General features: G+C 35.1%; 1 protein-coding gene across 1 annotated transcript in view; it reads left to right on the forward strand.

Annotated features, from left to right (window-relative positions):
• Positions 1–17,046, forward strand: part of LOC106873606 (sorting nexin-6) — a 39,042-nt gene extending 21,996 nt beyond the window's left edge. Inside the window, exons 4-14 of the mRNA XM_014921050.2 lie at positions 3,722–3,832; positions 5,238–5,359; positions 6,818–6,941; positions 7,876–7,971; positions 9,011–9,116; positions 10,335–10,410; positions 12,053–12,092; positions 12,961–13,143; positions 13,822–13,885; positions 13,985–14,070; positions 16,922–17,046. Of these exons, the coding sequence (XP_014776536.1) occupies positions 3,722–3,832; positions 5,238–5,359; positions 6,818–6,941; positions 7,876–7,971; positions 9,011–9,116; positions 10,335–10,410; positions 12,053–12,092; positions 12,961–13,143; positions 13,822–13,885; positions 13,985–14,070; positions 16,922–16,975 (1,062 nt within the window). The 3' untranslated portion in view covers positions 16,976–17,046. The remainder of the gene's footprint in view (positions 1–3,721; positions 3,833–5,237; positions 5,360–6,817; positions 6,942–7,875; positions 7,972–9,010; positions 9,117–10,334; positions 10,411–12,052; positions 12,093–12,960; positions 13,144–13,821; positions 13,886–13,984; positions 14,071–16,921) is intronic.

Raw genomic sequence — 17,046 nt, forward strand, 5'->3', positions numbered from 1 at the left:
TTTTTGGTAGTACACTCCATTGTAGACTGATATTTCTTGATGATACCAATATATTCAATTCCTTCAGAAAGCACCAAGTCTCTAACAAAGGATTCTGGACAGACATAATACACTTTTTCCTTTCTGTGACAGTAAATTTATTTATCTCACTTTTAAAACTGTTTACATTCATTCTTACCAATACAGACAATCACTACTTCCCTTGGATCCTATTGTTTGACCTTGAGTAGGGGAGGGCATGTGATTGATGAACGTTGTGAATAGCATTGAAACCTAGCTGGTTGATTGATTAACTGAATGATTAACCCTTTAACATTCAGATTATTTTGTCAAATGTAATGCTTGTTTGTTCACATTATTTTGAATTAACCTTGCACTATCTTGTAACATCAAGATTTTGACGATGTGATTGTTTATTTTTAAAATGACATTTGACCAGCTTGAACATAAAACAGGTAGAATATCTGGGCCAAATATGGCCAGTTTAAATGCTAAATGGTTAATCTAGCAATTCATTAGTTAATGGATTAAATGGTTATTGAATTGACTAATAACAATTGAAGTAAAATGGAGCCATTCTGTGTATTATTTATTGGCTTGATCACCCTCCTGAGATTAAAAAAAGAAATCTGTTTTCAACACATGAATTCACATTAAGGATCTTACCAACAAAAAGAAAGTTTGTTATCTCTTGATAATAAACGATTCTAATTATGTTGTAGTTGTTTTAACTTAGTAATTCTTCAATTTAGCTTGTGAAATCCCCTAAAATGTTGCATTTAAATTAGAATTCAAAACTGCTAAGCCTTGACTTCATGCTACAAATTTTAAACGTATTTCGAATATATTAAACTTAGTTAAGGACCTTTAGATCAATAAATGTAACATAGCGTTTGTTTTATACTCTTGGAATTTCTCTTAGTAAAAGTGTTTCTTTTGTTGTTATTAATTATCTTTTATATCTTTTCTCTTGTATGGCACGTAAAAAGCACCCACTACACTCTCGGAGTGGTTGGCGTTAGGAAAGGCATCCAGCTGTAGAAACTCTGCCAGATCAGATTGGAGCCTGGTGTAGCCATCTGGTTCACCAGTCATCAGTCAAATCGTCCAACCCATGCTAGCATGGAAAGCGGACGTTAAACGATGATGGTGATGATGTTGTTCTTACTTTTTATGTCCTTGTTGACATTGATCTCTGGTACTGATTTGCATAATACCTAAAGTTTGGCTAATGGTTTTGACGGCTTCGTGTAATTTTTAACACACTACCACCATTTAACATTTTAAATGTGTCAGTCATGATATCATTTAGTGTTAATTTGCCTTCATTGTGTTTTAATTGGTTCTTACAAGCCATCCTTTACAAACACATTCTCTCTTAACTATATTTAGAAAATGCTATACTTTGTTCTTCCCAACTCACCTCGTTGACTTCACCTGCACATTATGACTACTTTCAAAATGTCCTTTTTACATTTTTTTTTTTTTTACAGTTTAAGTTTTTTTTTTTCAAGAACCTCTTCTCAAGTATAAACTTTATTTTAATCACAAAGTAAACATAAGGCATGTGGTTGGGAATCTGAATGTATGTTTTCAAATATCTTTCATGCTTCTCAGTAACACTGAACATACAAATGTTTATACATGCATGCTTTTATTTACAGATTCCAAGGTCAAAATTAGTTTTTAGAGATCGCTTCTATAATTTTAATGTTAAAAAGTTTGTTTTTTCTGAGCACACATTTCTCTTCCGTCTTGAAACATTTTCAGACTATTGATCACCAGAAAATAGGTCAAAATTTCAGCTATTGTTCCTGTTCGCCTATTGAGACTTGAACAATTGAACTTTAGCAATCTAAGTAAAACGTGTGTGTGTGTGTTTGTCAGTTTGTGTGTGTTGGTTGCTGAAATCTTTGCTAGTTTTCTCTTTCTCTGTCATTAGTTTAGTATATAAGCAGAGGTGTGGTGTGGCTAAGAAGTTCACTTTGTGACCAATTTGTCTTGGTTTCAATTCTATAGCATGGCACCTTGGGCCAGCATCTTGCACTATAGCCTCAGGCTGACCAATGTGAAATATTGCAATAGACCCAAGCATGGAAATGTAGTCATAAAGATGATTGTGTGTGTTTGTGTCGGTCTTTACTAGTGCCCCTCAACCGGTATATCACAGCACACTGGTGTACAAGACAATGCTAGGTGTGCTGCAGTGTAACCTGAATATCATTTTTTCCCTAATACTTTCAGTTATATTCTTAGTTCACGTGTGCCACCAAATTTTGAAAAGAATATAAGTGTACCAAAAGTGAAAAAAGGTTGCAGGGTACTGGTCTGTACCTGACATCACTTGAGAAAATGAGGCTTGTGTTTATGTTCTGTAACTTAGTAGTGTGTTAAATTGAAATGTAAGCTGCTAAAATCAATTGCAGCCTTAAATATAAGTACTAAAGTTTATATGAACAGTTAAAATCGTTCAGTGCTGTGCCCAGGTATGGCTGCAATCTAATGAGTTAAACAAGCAAAAGTATATATTTATAAAAGTTAACTCTAGTGGTATGCAAGCTTAAGAGCATTTAAATAATGGCCAGAAGCTTTTGAAAAAAGAAATGGTTTTAAAATGGAATGTTATTCTTTTATTCTTTTCTTAATGTTATTAGTAATTAAGAAAATTGTTTTGTACATTTAGATACTTACTAATGTAATTTTTTCTGGTAATTTATTGTTGGTTTGGATGTGGAATATATTTCAAAGTTCTTCTTTACCAAAGTCCATTAACCATAACAGGAGTTAAGTTAGTTGAAATATTTTTATTCAAAGCAAAGCATTAACTGGATACTAATTAGCTGTATCAATAAAATCCACTGGTGATATTTTAAGAATTTTATCTCAAGCCAGATTCTTAAATATTTCTTGCTTACCAGATTCTGCACCCATGTAAAATATTGGTTTTGTCAAGTTACTAAAAAAAACAAAAAGTCAAGATAAACAAAACTAAGATGAGCCTTTTTATCTCAAACAATGCTAGTCATTCATGTGTACATAAATGTTTCTCAGTTACTAAATGAATTATGTAATAGTGAAAAATAGTTTGCACTACTGGCAGCTTATATTAACAATTAAGATTTAAATATAAATATTATAATCACCAATCTAGGACTGAGAGAGAGAACAAGCTCTCTGATAAGACTTATGCCTCGTATCCTATATAAATTCTACTTGAAGTTTTATCTTCAACTGATTATGACTGTAGAGATCAATGACATGAAACTCAGTATGGTGTCGTTTTTTTAAAAACCTAGCTGTCTGTTGTAGCCAGTGCAGTGTTCTATTCCAGATAAGGTTTGCTCTTTTTCAAATGTATATATTTCACATAGTGCAAACATGCAAATATATTCCTATACATCATACAGCATTTGCATTACAGTGTACGTGTGTATGTATGTGTGTGTGTGTGTGTGTGTGTGTGTGTGTTTGGTATTTGATTTAGTATGACAGGTGGAAATTAATAAAAACGTGGTTGCACAAATAGATAACAAAGTATTATGAGTGTTTTATCTGTTGAAAATTTTAATTTTTTTGTATTTTGATATTTTTCTCTTTGACATTGTTGAAATTTTTTTGTGTAATTCTATTAAACTTGATTTGAAATAAAAGAAGTTGTTAACTTTTTCTTTTCTCATTTACCTGACTAGGCACTGATGTTAAAATTTGTTTCTTTTTTCAGACAACTCTTCCTCAGTTTCAAGAGCCAGAGTTTTCTGTAGTTAGACAACATGAAGAATTTATATGGCTTCATGACCGTTATGTTGAAAATGAAGAATATGCTGGCATTGTCGTAAGTATTTGTATGTTACATTGCTAGGCAAATTGCAGAGTAAATGGTTGGTGACATATATAAAGTGAAAAAAATTTGACAAAACAAAAATGAAGTTTTTTTTCTCTTCAAACTGAAATTTCTTTCCAATTCGTTGAGAGCACACATTCTCTATTCTCTCTTTTTCCAAATGCTGCGACTGAGATGATTCACAATGCTGTACCAGTATTATCTGCTGCATCTCCCATTAGCTTTTGTAGGTCCTAATTTTCACATCTTTGCCACTAACATCTTTTAGGGTATGAAAATTCATGCATTTTTCCCTGCTAACATTGGTTTGCCATGGTGTTATTGGAGGCAGGTTTTTTCAGCCTGGTGTTTTTTCCTATTGCCACTCCTCACCTGTTTCACAGGTGAGGTATTTTTATATTATTCCATAGGACATTGAAAGTTCAGAGCAACTGGTTAGAATGTTTGCAAAGAATGCTGACAAATACTGCTTTGCTCACACAGTGACAAAACAAAATATGAACAATACACTTTCACATGCATACTTACAGAATCCTATATGAACACACACAATCCTTTTTCATAGGTCACATTTTGGTACCCAGGAGAAACCAGAACCTCAAGCAATATTACATGAAGGATTAATTAAAACACATGGAAGACTGCTACCTACGAGCAATCAAGTCCCTTAAAAATTGGTGTTTCAATGGACCCATTGGACAATTCAGTATTAGACACAAGATTATAGTATGGTAATAAATGGAATGGTTCTGCTTATAAGTGTGCTGCTCAAACAGGACTGACTTGTAACTAAATGATAACATGCAAAATTGCTGTTGTTAATCAGTATGAAATCATGACATTGATTTATTGGTTTAGTTACTGACACGTGTGTGTGTGTGTATGAGGGAAAGGCAGGAGTAATTGTTAGGAGAAAGCAGTGTTTGGGAGAATACACTTGATGTCAGGGAGTGGGGAGTGAGTAAGCGAGTGAATGTGTGTTAGTGTGAGAATAAGAATGCACAAAACTGCCTTCCAGTATTTAGTTCCAACACAATTCTCTCCCTTTGTGGCAAAGTTATTTTGTCAGTGTGGTTGGTGTTCAGTAAGTATTAAAGTACTGAGGTTAGTATAATTGAATGGAGTCAAATGTCTTACTGGTGAGCATGGTAACTAGGATGGTGCATGTAGGATATTTATTATTATTGCTCAAGCAACCATGTATAAGGTTAATTGAGTAGAGTTCTCAATATTAGGATGCATGTTGTGACAGTTATCTGATGAAATCTGGGTAAGTTTTGGATACAGTTAAGGAAAAACAAAAGCTATTGTATGGCTATGAATTTTAAAATATTGATGATGATGTATTTGTATTTTATTTTACCAAACGCCCAAATGATAATTCCCTTTCTTTCAGATTCCTCCTGCCCCTCCACGGCCAGACTTTGATGCCTCTCGAGAGAAGTTACAAAGACTGGGGGAAGGGGAAGGTAACATGACAAAAGAAGAATTTACTAAGATGAAACAAGAACTAGAAGCGTATGTAAAGCTTGTTCTTTCTTATTCTTTCTTATTCCTTCATCATCAATTTAATACCCACTTTTCCATGCTTGCTTGGGTTGGACATAGTTTGAACCAAATGCCCATTCTGTTGCCAACACTTACCTGTTTCCAAGCAAGATAATAGTTCCTCTGGCTAGATACGATTTTGCAGAATATTTGAAATGCTGCCGCTCCTCCCCATTGGGGGAAATAGCAACTTGGAAGCAAGTGAGGGTTGGTAACAGGGAGAGCATCCAGCTGTTTAGAAACTACTTCAGTAAGTTCTGTTTGACCCTTACCAACAGGGCAAAGTGCATATCAAAACAATGATGACGAGGATCTGATATGAAAGTCAATTGAAAGTGGGTGTGAAATTGTAACCTCTATGTTTGGTTTATGATGAGAAAATATGTGACATTCCTCATATTGCTCTATCACCTCATATATACGCTTGAGGTCCAAATATCGTTTATTCTTTTGCTGATTCCAGTCATTCGACTGTGGTCATGCTGGCTACTGATATTTATGGGTTTTAGTCAGTTATAGTGACCCTATTGGTTTGGCTGTTAGATTCAAGGTTTTAAAATCATAGCACATTCTGTCATTGGGCAGATGATTCAGCTGAAGCTAAATGGGTTGTGTCTACTGCAGAGTGACACCTCATAAACTATTAGCCCCAAATTATGAAACTCAAGTTGCCAACAACCCTTTGTGGCTACGGTACACTGGATGATGGTGATGATGATGACTATGATGACTGATTCTAGTATTTAATTTGTTGTGGTAAGATATGTCAAGCTGAGTAAAATTGACCATTCATGCATACAGGCAAGTTCTTTATGGCCCATATCAGCACCTTGTAGATGGCACTTGTGCTGGTGCCATGTAAATAGCATCCGGCACACTGTAAAGTGGTTGGTGTTAGGAGGGGCATCCAACTGTAGAAATCATGCCAAAACAGACAAATGAAGCCTTCTCGCTGACCAGCTCCTGTCAAACTGTTCAACCTATGCCAGTATGGAGAACGTGTTAAATGATGATGGGGATGGTACTTATTTTATTGATCGGTCAAATGGCCTGGGTTTTATTTTTTGGCATAAAGGGATGCAACTTAACATGCCAAAGCACATGCACTTCTGCACATTTGTTATTGGTTAACCTGCATCTTCTATACAAGATACTTGTCCAAAATGCTGCTCTTGTGTGATTAATCAAGAATCACTTGGTTTGCAAAGTAAATTTCTTGACCATATGGTTACACCTCTCTTTATTTGACTTTCATGTATTTTAAATTGTCAAATACTTAAGGAATAACTAATTAACAATTGCTTTTAATGACAATTAGGAATAATAGTTTCAAAATATTGATTTTTAACAAATAACCAGTTTTACAGTTATTGATCTCTTTAGAATATCCATTTCTATATTGAGGTTTTTGTATTGTTTTTTTTGCAGTGAATACTTAGCTACGTTTAAAAAGACTGTTGCTATGCATGAAGTATTTTTACAAAGATTAGCTGCTCACCCAACACTTCGTGGGGACGTAAATTTCCAAGTCTTTCTGGAATACAGCCAAGATGTAAGTTCCCTCAAAATTTATTAATTTCATCAGAATTTTAATGCAACTGTTTATCTTTTTTTTTTTAAGTAGCAACAGTGTTGTAGTAAAGTTAATTATTTGTTCATTTTATGTCCATCTTTTTTTTTATGTTAGCCAGGGTTGGGCAAATGTGTATTGAGTTATTGTTTTGCAATCTGTTCTCCTTTCTATGTATCTTTCAAAGTGCAGAGCTAGAAAGCAATTTATTTACAAGGAATGTTAACAAAAATCCCTTTTTTTTCTTATGTGCAATGCTTCTGCAAGAATGAAGACTGCAACTATTTTCATTGACACACACACATATATGCATATATGAATGTACATATTCATACAACTGGTTTCCATAGAATTTTCAAGTAACACAAGGCATTGGTGGGTTACAAAGAAACTTGCCCAAGACACCACACTTTGAGATGGAACTTAAGACCATGTGATAACAAAATGAACTCCATACCCTCCTGCCGGCACCTAATTATCCACTTTGTAGTCTTTTTATCTGTGGAGTCACACAGCTTAGTTGTTAGGGTGTTGCGTTCAGGGGTGTAATATTGTGGTTTCAGTCCCTGCACCTGATGGTCATGCATTGTGTTCTTGGGCAGGACACTTCATTTCACATTGCTCCACCATCTCATCCAGTGGGGAGTATATCTGCCACAACCGTTGACCTGTTTTTGATTCTCTTATCTAAATTAAAACACTGTTGCATGATCTATTTTGTTTGTTCTTTTAGTTTTCTGCCTTCTGGATAATGGTTTGTAATATTTAGGAATTAAATTTATAACCTCCAGTAAACCTCCAGTGAAAAACCCTGATTTTAGCTAAATGACACAAATCAGCTCCAGAATATGTTTAACATTCTTGATTACGTCATTATCTCCAGTGTATTTTTAGAATATATTATTTTATATTTTAGCTAAGTGTCAGAGGCAAAAATAAGAAAGAGAAACTTGGAGGTTTTTTCAAGAGCATTACAAAATCAGCTGATGAGGTTCTTCTTTCTAATCAAAAGGTGAGTATTTTCTTTGCTTTAATTAGGTTATAGGAATATGTGGGGTTTTTTTTCTGTTTTCAATTATTCTGCATTTTGATATTACTAAATTGTTCATTTGTAATAATGTTGAATATTAGCAATACTAAAATAGATCATTCCATAGGTCTTCAGATTACAGGATATCATACGGCAAAGAGTTGCAATTTTAGGCAGTTCAGTTCAGCACTTCCCAACCAAGGTTCCAGGAGTCACTATAGTTTCCACTAGAAAGTATTTTAGGGTTTCCATGCAGTCACTGTTTTCTACAATTCGCTATGGTTCCCAAGAGAAGTCATTAAAGGTTCCTCAAGGAATAATTATAATAGGCTAATTATATACCATTCTTTAATCACTTTAATTCTTTGTTCATAATTTTATGATTCACTCATGGTGTATTCATTAAGGTAGGAAAATCTTGCCATCAATAGAGATAGGGAAGGTAGGAGACCCTTTAAGAAATAAACAAAGCCCTGGTGAAGACAATAGTTTTAAAATCTTTTTTGTGGCATCCAATGGATTTGTTACAAAGTTATCAAAGACTTCGTTTTATGATGAAATATAACTTTGTGAAAGAGAAAGAAAAAAAATTAAATTTTTTTGGAATGATTCTCTGAGACAAGGAATACATTCCAAAGGTTCTCCAAGAGTAAAATGGTTGAGAAACTGGTTTAGTTCAATTATTTTTTGTGTGGGATATAATAAAATACAATTTAAGGAAAAAACCTAATTGTGGCTTTTCTCTCATCGAATGTTTGTCCCTTTAGAACATTGTATTGTAATATTTCATAAGAAATATTTCATATGTGAAAATAAAATGTAAAAGGGCAAGTAGAAGCAATCCTATTTAATATGAATTACTTCAGAGTTGGCATCAGTTTGGGCATCTGGTTGTAAAAGACTACTATAAGAAGTCTTGTACAACAGACGCCAGCATGGTAAAAATTATGATGATCATTGATATTTGTTTGTTAGCATGAGATGGAAAATGATGTATTTATCTATTTCTTAATCATTTTAGGATGTAGATGACTTTTTTGAACAACAGAAAACCTTCCTAGTGGAGTACCATGTAAAGATTAAAGATGCAGCCACCAAAAGTGACCGGATGACTAAAACACATAAAAGTAAATCTATTTTGATGATAATCATTTTTGTTTATTGCACTTGAGACCTGTGTTTCTCAGGTGGAAATTAAAAAAAAAATTTTTTTTAGTCAGGTGGGAGGGCAGTGCCCCTAGGTCCTTTACTGAGCTTCGGGGACTGGTGAGAGGGAAGTGTCCTCAAACCAGAGATTAGCGTGATTGCTGACAACAGAAAGTGCCAGCTGGTGGTGTTAAATCAAGCAACAGATTAAGTTTACCATAGAGAGAGCTTTGGTAATTTTCAGATGCTTAAAGTAGATATGGGAAACAAATGCCAAATTTCAGAATTGCTGCTACTGATTTAGAATTGTAAATGTCCTGTCAATGATATTATTAAAGTTGTTAAATGACTAACTATGTATAACTTGTAAAAAAAAAAAAAAAAAAAAAAAAAAGAAAGAATTACAAATTAATGTTGGGTCGATTTGTATTTTTACGTACATCCTTGTCTGTGTTATTAGTCACTAGGTGTTTCCGGTCTTATGATATATACTCTCGTCCTGGTGACCTGGCCCAAGTTGATCAAGTCTAGGCTTGTGTTGAGGTGGCATTCTTCTAACTCTGCTGGTTGCCTCTTTTTTAGTTAGAGCCAATTAAATGCTTTGTCTACAGCTTCTGGAAAATTGATGGCTCTTTTTCTGTTTAATCTTATAATGCCCAGGGTTCCATTGGGAGCGACCCATCAATACTTGACTGCTCATCTCTTCTGGCAAGCACTTTGTCCTGTAACAATCCTCTGTCAACTCTTGGTACTTCTGTTGCACCTCTTTCTAGAGTCTGGTATCTCTGATAAGATGTGCCACTTTTTTCCTTTAGAAACAAACATGATATTTGGTCACAACAAGGACTGCTTCTCCAGATCAGCTCCTATCATCTGGTTATGTGCAACTCTTTCTTTCTCTTACTAACAATGATACTCATCATGTTGATTGCCTCGGTGAAGTTCTTGAGGATTTGGTTATATTTGCAGCAATAGTGTCCTTTAGCTATTAACTCTGTGTAACTTGTATTGGCAAAAAAATGAAAAAGAATAAAGAAAGAATTAGGAATCTCAAGTAATTAAAAAAAAAAAAAATGTTGAAAACAAACATTAAGTGAAATAAATCTTGGCATAAAATTCAGATACCAGAATAGATGTATTCAAATATTTTTCTCAAATTTTCAGCAATTCATTTAAATGCAAACTTCTTTCTTTACCAGATGTTGCTGATTGTTACATACAAATTTCTTCTGGATTTGTCCAGATTGCAACAATTGAAAACACAGAATTGGAAAAGTATGTTAAACGAAACAAATTTTGAGTTTCAACTGAATTACTATTTATAAAGATTTTGATTTTAAAAAAAAAAAGATCATGTGAAAAAATTTTAATTCTGGCAATTTTGTTTTTCTCCTATCATAAATTTAATGTTAATTTTATTCTCTTTGTAAATTTGTGACTAAGTGGTTTAGTTTACATTATTACTACTCAAAAAATTAACATAATTACTTCCTCTCTGTTTAGATGCAAATAAGTTGAACAGATATTTGACATCTTATAAAACTTATATTTATCAAACAAATGAGGGAGCTTCTATACAGTCATTTGACCTGCTAGAAATAGCAGCCAAATCACACCTGCTTTAAAAAATGGACTCACTGACCTATGTAGTCCCTAATATACCATAAGAGCGGACGGTCACAGTTGAAACTCCTTTAGCCACATATGTCTATTCGATCAGAGACCGACCGAGAGTCAAACAGCTTAGTCTTCTACAGTCACCGTTGCCTCAGCATCATTATTGTTTTTATGCTTTTTTCCATGCTGGCATGGGTTGGATGATGCCTTGAGGCAGTATTCTTGGATCTGGTGTCCCTCTTGATGCTAACCCTTGTTTTCAAGTAAGACAGAATACTCCTCTGGTTTCCACATGCCAAAACCATCAAGCTGTAGGACATGTCACCAGTGCTCAAGCAGTGACAATCCAGAGACAACTGGAGAAACATAAATGACAGGCGTGTGTCCAGTTTCTATCTACTGAATTTCACTCACAAGACGTTGGTCACTCCAAGGCTATCGTAGAAGACACTTAATCCAAGGTGCCCACAGTTTAATTGTACTGAAATCCTATGGTTGCAAGGTGAACTTCTTAACCACACAGACATACTAGTTTGTTGATAACGACTTCAGTCAAATCAATTTGGAATTTAAGCCAAATATCTGTTTGGTTAATTAAGGTCAGTATTTAGATATGTTAGAGAAGTTTATCTATTTCTGAGTTTCAGTTCATTCTTGTCTAGTAGAACTCAATATGTTCTTTTACTTGTTCAGTCTTTGAATTGTGGCCATGCTAGAGCATCTTTTTATATTTGGAATCATTATCATCGATTAATGTCCGTTTTCCATGCTGGCATGGGTTGAACGGTTTGACTGGAGACTGGCAAGCCAGGAGGCTACACCAGTCTCTAATCTGATCTGGCTTGGCTTCTACAGCTGGATGCCCTTCCTAACGCCAACCACTCCAAGAGTGTATTGGGTGCCTTCTATGTGCCACTGGCACTAGAGCCAGTCAGGCAGCACTGGCATCGGCCACAAAACTTTTGGTTGAGTCTAATACATTCTTCATCATCATCATCATAGTCTACTGAAGATGAATGTCTGAGATATACAGCAATAATTATCTATTCACCCAAGTGAAATTTTCCCTTAGGTGAATATTGAAGTTTGAAGCATTCAGTTACTGGTCTGGAAATTGAAATGTACTATAAGCTATTTAGACTCTGAACTATTTCTCTATATCCCTTGGATTACTGGATTGGCTTACTTGGATAAATTGTAAAATTTGTATTGTCTGTAACATATATAGGTAGATAGAAAGACACACACACACACACACACATTCTAATTATCTTTTTTTTTTAATCTTTTTATTGATTAGAATTTTCACTCGGTTAACTGAAGCCTTAGAGAAAGCAAGAGTAAGTTCAACCTTTTCTTATTTTAAACTTTATTTTCGCTGGCCTAAAATTGATCCTGTGTGGTTAGCATCCTCAGTTTCTCAAAGTATTAAAGTTCCGTCTTTACTTCCATGACTCAAATTGTGGTAGAGCTCTCCCCTGTGTTTTCAGCTGCTGGATAAATAGTGTTGTGTACCTTCAGGAAAGGTTCTCTGAGTTACCTAACTGGATTTGACATGAATGCCTCCCAGTGTATCTATTCAGTCGTCTGGCTGTGAGTGTGCTGGCCTGGGTTGGCCAAGTGTTTTGCCATTTGCTGCATTCCCTCAACATCTGATATACACAACAGCTGGAACAACTAACAAAGTCAGTTGCCTTTAGTGTAGTTGTTATGGTTGAGTGCATATGGATACCTTTTACACTATCAGCCATTTTATATCATGGATTGGATGTACTGTGTCATTCACTGCCCCTAGGGAGGTTATCTAATGGATACCCTTCTATCTTGTACATTTTATGTTATTGCTCTTCTTGACAAACTTCTTTTATTGCAGCTTTGTAAGTCTTATATCTCACACTATCATCATTTTACCTCTGTTTTCTCTGCTGGCATAGTTGGATGGTTTGATAGGATCCATCAAGTCAGAGACCATGCCTTCAATATTTCAGTTTTGGTATGATTTCTATCGCTGGATGCTCTTCCTATCACCAACCACCACACAATATATTGGGTTTTTTTAAATTTTACTTTTGCATGGCACTGGCACTAGGGGTCTTGACCTTTTACTCTCAAGATTAAAATGCCTTCACAACTGAGAAGAATAGAAGAGACGACGATGACTAACAATTGAAATTTTATCAGTGAAATATATTTTCTATATATTTGCAGAAACTTGAAGGACGAGTGGCATCAGATGAAGATTTGAAAATTAGTGACACATTGCGTTATTATATGAGAGATTCTGCTGCTGCTAAAGATCTGCTGTATCGCCGATCACGGGCGCTTGCTGACTACGAACAGGCCAACAAAGCGTTGGATAAAGCTAGAACAAAAAATAAAGATGTTGCTTTGGTAAGTTGAGAATTGTTCTGTTGCAAAAAAAAAAAACAAGAAATTAATTATAATTAGAAGTGGATTTTTTTCTAAAGAAATCTTTACTCAGTTTTTAGCATATTTTTATTTTAATGCAAACTACTTTATTATTATCATTATGATTATTATAATGAATCTTTTTCCCTTCCTTCAATTTTGTTTCTGAGTGTCTTCCCAACACCTAAGACAAAGAAACTCAGTGTTTCTTTGGCTAGGCCATTAAAATAAACACATGAGATTGTTCATTTACAAAATCAGATAAAGTTATGTGGGAAAAGAACATAATTTACATAGAACATAATTGTTCTCACAGATTTACTGTCTGCCAGTAAATCTGTTGAAAGTTAAGATGAGAGTGTTAGGCAAGGTCTGAGTGAAGGGCTTACTCTGAGATTGAAGAAGGCCAGCTAGGAAAATACGATAGCAGTCAGGGTATCCTAGTTATGTCTGGTCTCTATAAGTAGCCCTTAGAGGCATCCCACCTTTCAGGGAAATTTTCTTTGTTTGGATTTTTTTTCTTGTTTTTGTTATTTCTATCATTTACATATTTTTTTTTTAATCTCACATTGTTGTCCTGTACTATCCTTGATCTTTTTGTCAACTCTTGTGACTAGCAAAGATAAAATTATTGTATTTTGTTCTTGTAATATTTATCAGGCTGAAAAGAACCAATTGCAAGCTTTTGAAAAATTTGAGAAAATATCAGACAATGCTCGGAAAGGTAAGAAAATAAATATATATTTTATAATTTTGTGCACATTTTGTTTTTGTATGAACACATAAAGTCTAATCTGGTATACTTTTATTTTTCTTTATTCAGAATTAACAGAATTTAAGACTCGGAGGATAGCTTACTTTCGGAAGAATTTTGTTGAACTAGTTGAATTAGAACTAAAACATGCAAGAGTGAGTATTGCATAAAATCATATATTTCATTTGATATAAAGTTATATGACATCTGTAACAGACCTGTAACCTACTTGTTGGATTTGTTAACTGAAAGTATAATTTCAGATTTAACCCCAAATATTCTCTTCCTGTGCTCATAAAGAAGCTCGGTTTCAGGTTATTTACTGTAACTAACAAATGGCTGAGTATAACATCAATAAATTTATGTAGACAATATAAGTTCTGAGCTCACTATAATTATCTTCCTCATTATTTCATGTTCATGCCTGCATAAGTTAAGCAAGCCTTCTCTAGTACAGCGTTTTACCACTCAGTGTAGTTCTTATGAATATTATCTATCCATAAAATACTCTAAGAAACATAGGTATGAATTTGTAGGTGCTAACAACTGAGTTTTATTAAACCTTTTGTTACAATATTGCTCTGCTTTTTGTTTCAATAAATTTTGAATAATTTAGTAAAACAACTTTGTTATTATTAAACTGGTGTTTGGAATATAAAGTAACATTTTGATGGAAGGCTTTCATTTAGATTTTGTGTCAGAACAAGGACCAGTTTCAGGTGTAATTGGTAGTGAAAGGGTTAAGAAGCTTGCTCTGCAACCACATGGTTTCAGGTTCATGCTCACTGCACAGCACCGTGCCAGTGTCTTCTACTACAATCCTGGACCAACCAGTGTTTTGTGAGTGAATTTGGTAAGCAGAAACATTAGGAAGTTTGTAGTGTGTGTGTATAGTCAAATCAAATAAAATGAACATTAACAATAACAAACAACATGTGGACATGCACATGGAATGTATTAGATTGATGCTTGGTAAGAAGGGTTGTTGATGTTTTGAGCATAACTCTTTGTCGGAAAGGAAAATAGAAAAGTCCAAAGAAGGAAAAAAAATCACCCACAGCATGTGTGTAGTTACATTGCTGAAGTGACCAGAAGTGTAACAGAAGCAACAAAGTGACTTAAAGGCCAAGAGTTTTGTACGTCATATGAATGATATAATGTATGCTAACTTCCCGCCCTCTTATGCTTCCAAATTACCATTCCTTCCTCTCTACCAAATTGCTTCTGTCGCTATACATTTCTCACCCTCCCCATCTATTATGTCCTTCTCTGAACTCCTACACTAATAACCTACCCACATTGATAGGGTTTCCCTTCTTCCTCATCCTTCACCTGTCTTTTGTATTACTTTTGCTGTTTTTCACCCACTCAGCACCCACTCCTTCTTCACCTACTCCTTCCTCACCTTCTCCTCAACTCCTGTCATTGATCACTTCTCCAACTCCATGACATTCACCTCTACACCATTGCACCCTTCCAGATCCCATGACCTCTACTCTTTTTTTACCCTCCATCCACCCCAATCTTTGCTCATCTTAAGAAGTGCATCTGGCGTAGAAACCATGTCATTGGACTATGATGCAGTCCTCCAACTCTGCCAGAGCCTGTCAAACTGTCCATCCCATGCAACTTCACGGTTGCATTGGATGGACATTAAAAGTTTATGACGTTGCTGGTTGTATGTATATCAAAGCATGAATGCATGTATGTATGTATGTTTTTGTTATATAGACATTAGGTGAGAGCTAGATGTGCTTAGAGGAATTGGAGCTAAAACTCTGATTTCTTTATCCAGGACTAGGTCCACGGCATCAATAGTGGTTTATAAGAGAAATCCAAAGTGAGCTGATATGGAGGTAGTGACGCAGATAAACAGGATTAGGTTTGACACGTATCTGTGTGTGTGTGAAGCCTAATTGTATTTACCTGCATCACTACCCCCTTCCTCCCCTCGCCTCTCTCTCTCTTATATATATATATATATATAAAAAAAGCACCTTTTGAGCATTGCAACTTACAGAGTCAATGTGGCTGATGCTGGTGTCGTGGAGCAAGCAATCTGTGCCGGTGGCATGTAAAAATCGCCTTTCGAGCGCTGGGACTCTGGCAATGACAAATGACAGAGAGCTTTGGCAATATGCTGTGCTTGAGAAGAAAGATCCATCAAGCTCAGTGAAATCATAGTCGTGGTAGATACTGGTGTCATGCAACTGGTACCCGTGCTGGCAGCATGTAAAAGCACCCATTACTCTCTTGGAGTGGTTGTCATTAGGAAGGGCATCCAGCCATAGAAACCATACCAAATCAAACTGGAATCTAGTGCAGCCCTTCAGCTTACCAGCCCTGGTCAAACTGTCCAACCCATGCCAGCATGGGCAATGGACATTAAATGATGATATATATATATATATATCTTGCATTTTTTACTTGTTTGTCATTAGACTGTAGACATGCTGGAGCACCATTTTGAAGAATTTTAGTGAAACAGATCAATCCCAGTATTTACTTCTTGCTTTTTTTTTTCAAGCCTGGTACTTACTTATTGGGTCTCTTTTTGCTGAACCACTAAGTTACAGGAAATAAACACATCAACACTAGTTGTCAAACAATGGTGGGGGACAAACAAAGACATACACATACAACAAGCTTCTCTCAGTTTCTGTTTACTAAATCCACTCACAAGGCTTTGTTCAGCCCAAAGTTATAGTAGAAGACATTTGCCCGAGGTGCCATGCAATGGGACAGAACCCAGAATCATAGAATCCTCTGAAACTAGAGCTAGGTGATAACGATAATGACTAACTTATTTGGTCTTAGATTGGTGATGCTATTTAGTTTCACATGAGTTAATCTAGCAATGAGGGAAGCTCCTTTGAACTTAAGGCTTTAATAGTAAATTGTCCAGGATCTTAACTGCTGTTATCTTCTGTCACATCTTAATGATATACCTCAGGTCTATTAAATCTATTAGCATTGAATATGTTGTTTTGTTTTTTTCCCCCCCAGGCTCAGCTCCAGTTGTTGAAGAATTGTATTGTTGCTATGAAAGAAGAATCTTAATCAAATGAAAGATCTTTTGAAAAATGTGGACATATATATGAAAAGTTTATATTCTGAACAAAAAGCCCCCC

Source organism: Octopus bimaculoides, chromosome 6 (genome assembly GCF_001194135.2).
Source record: "Octopus bimaculoides isolate UCB-OBI-ISO-001 chromosome 6, ASM119413v2, whole genome shotgun sequence".
Lineage (NCBI taxonomy): Eukaryota > Metazoa > Mollusca > Cephalopoda > Octopoda > Octopodidae > Octopus > Octopus bimaculoides.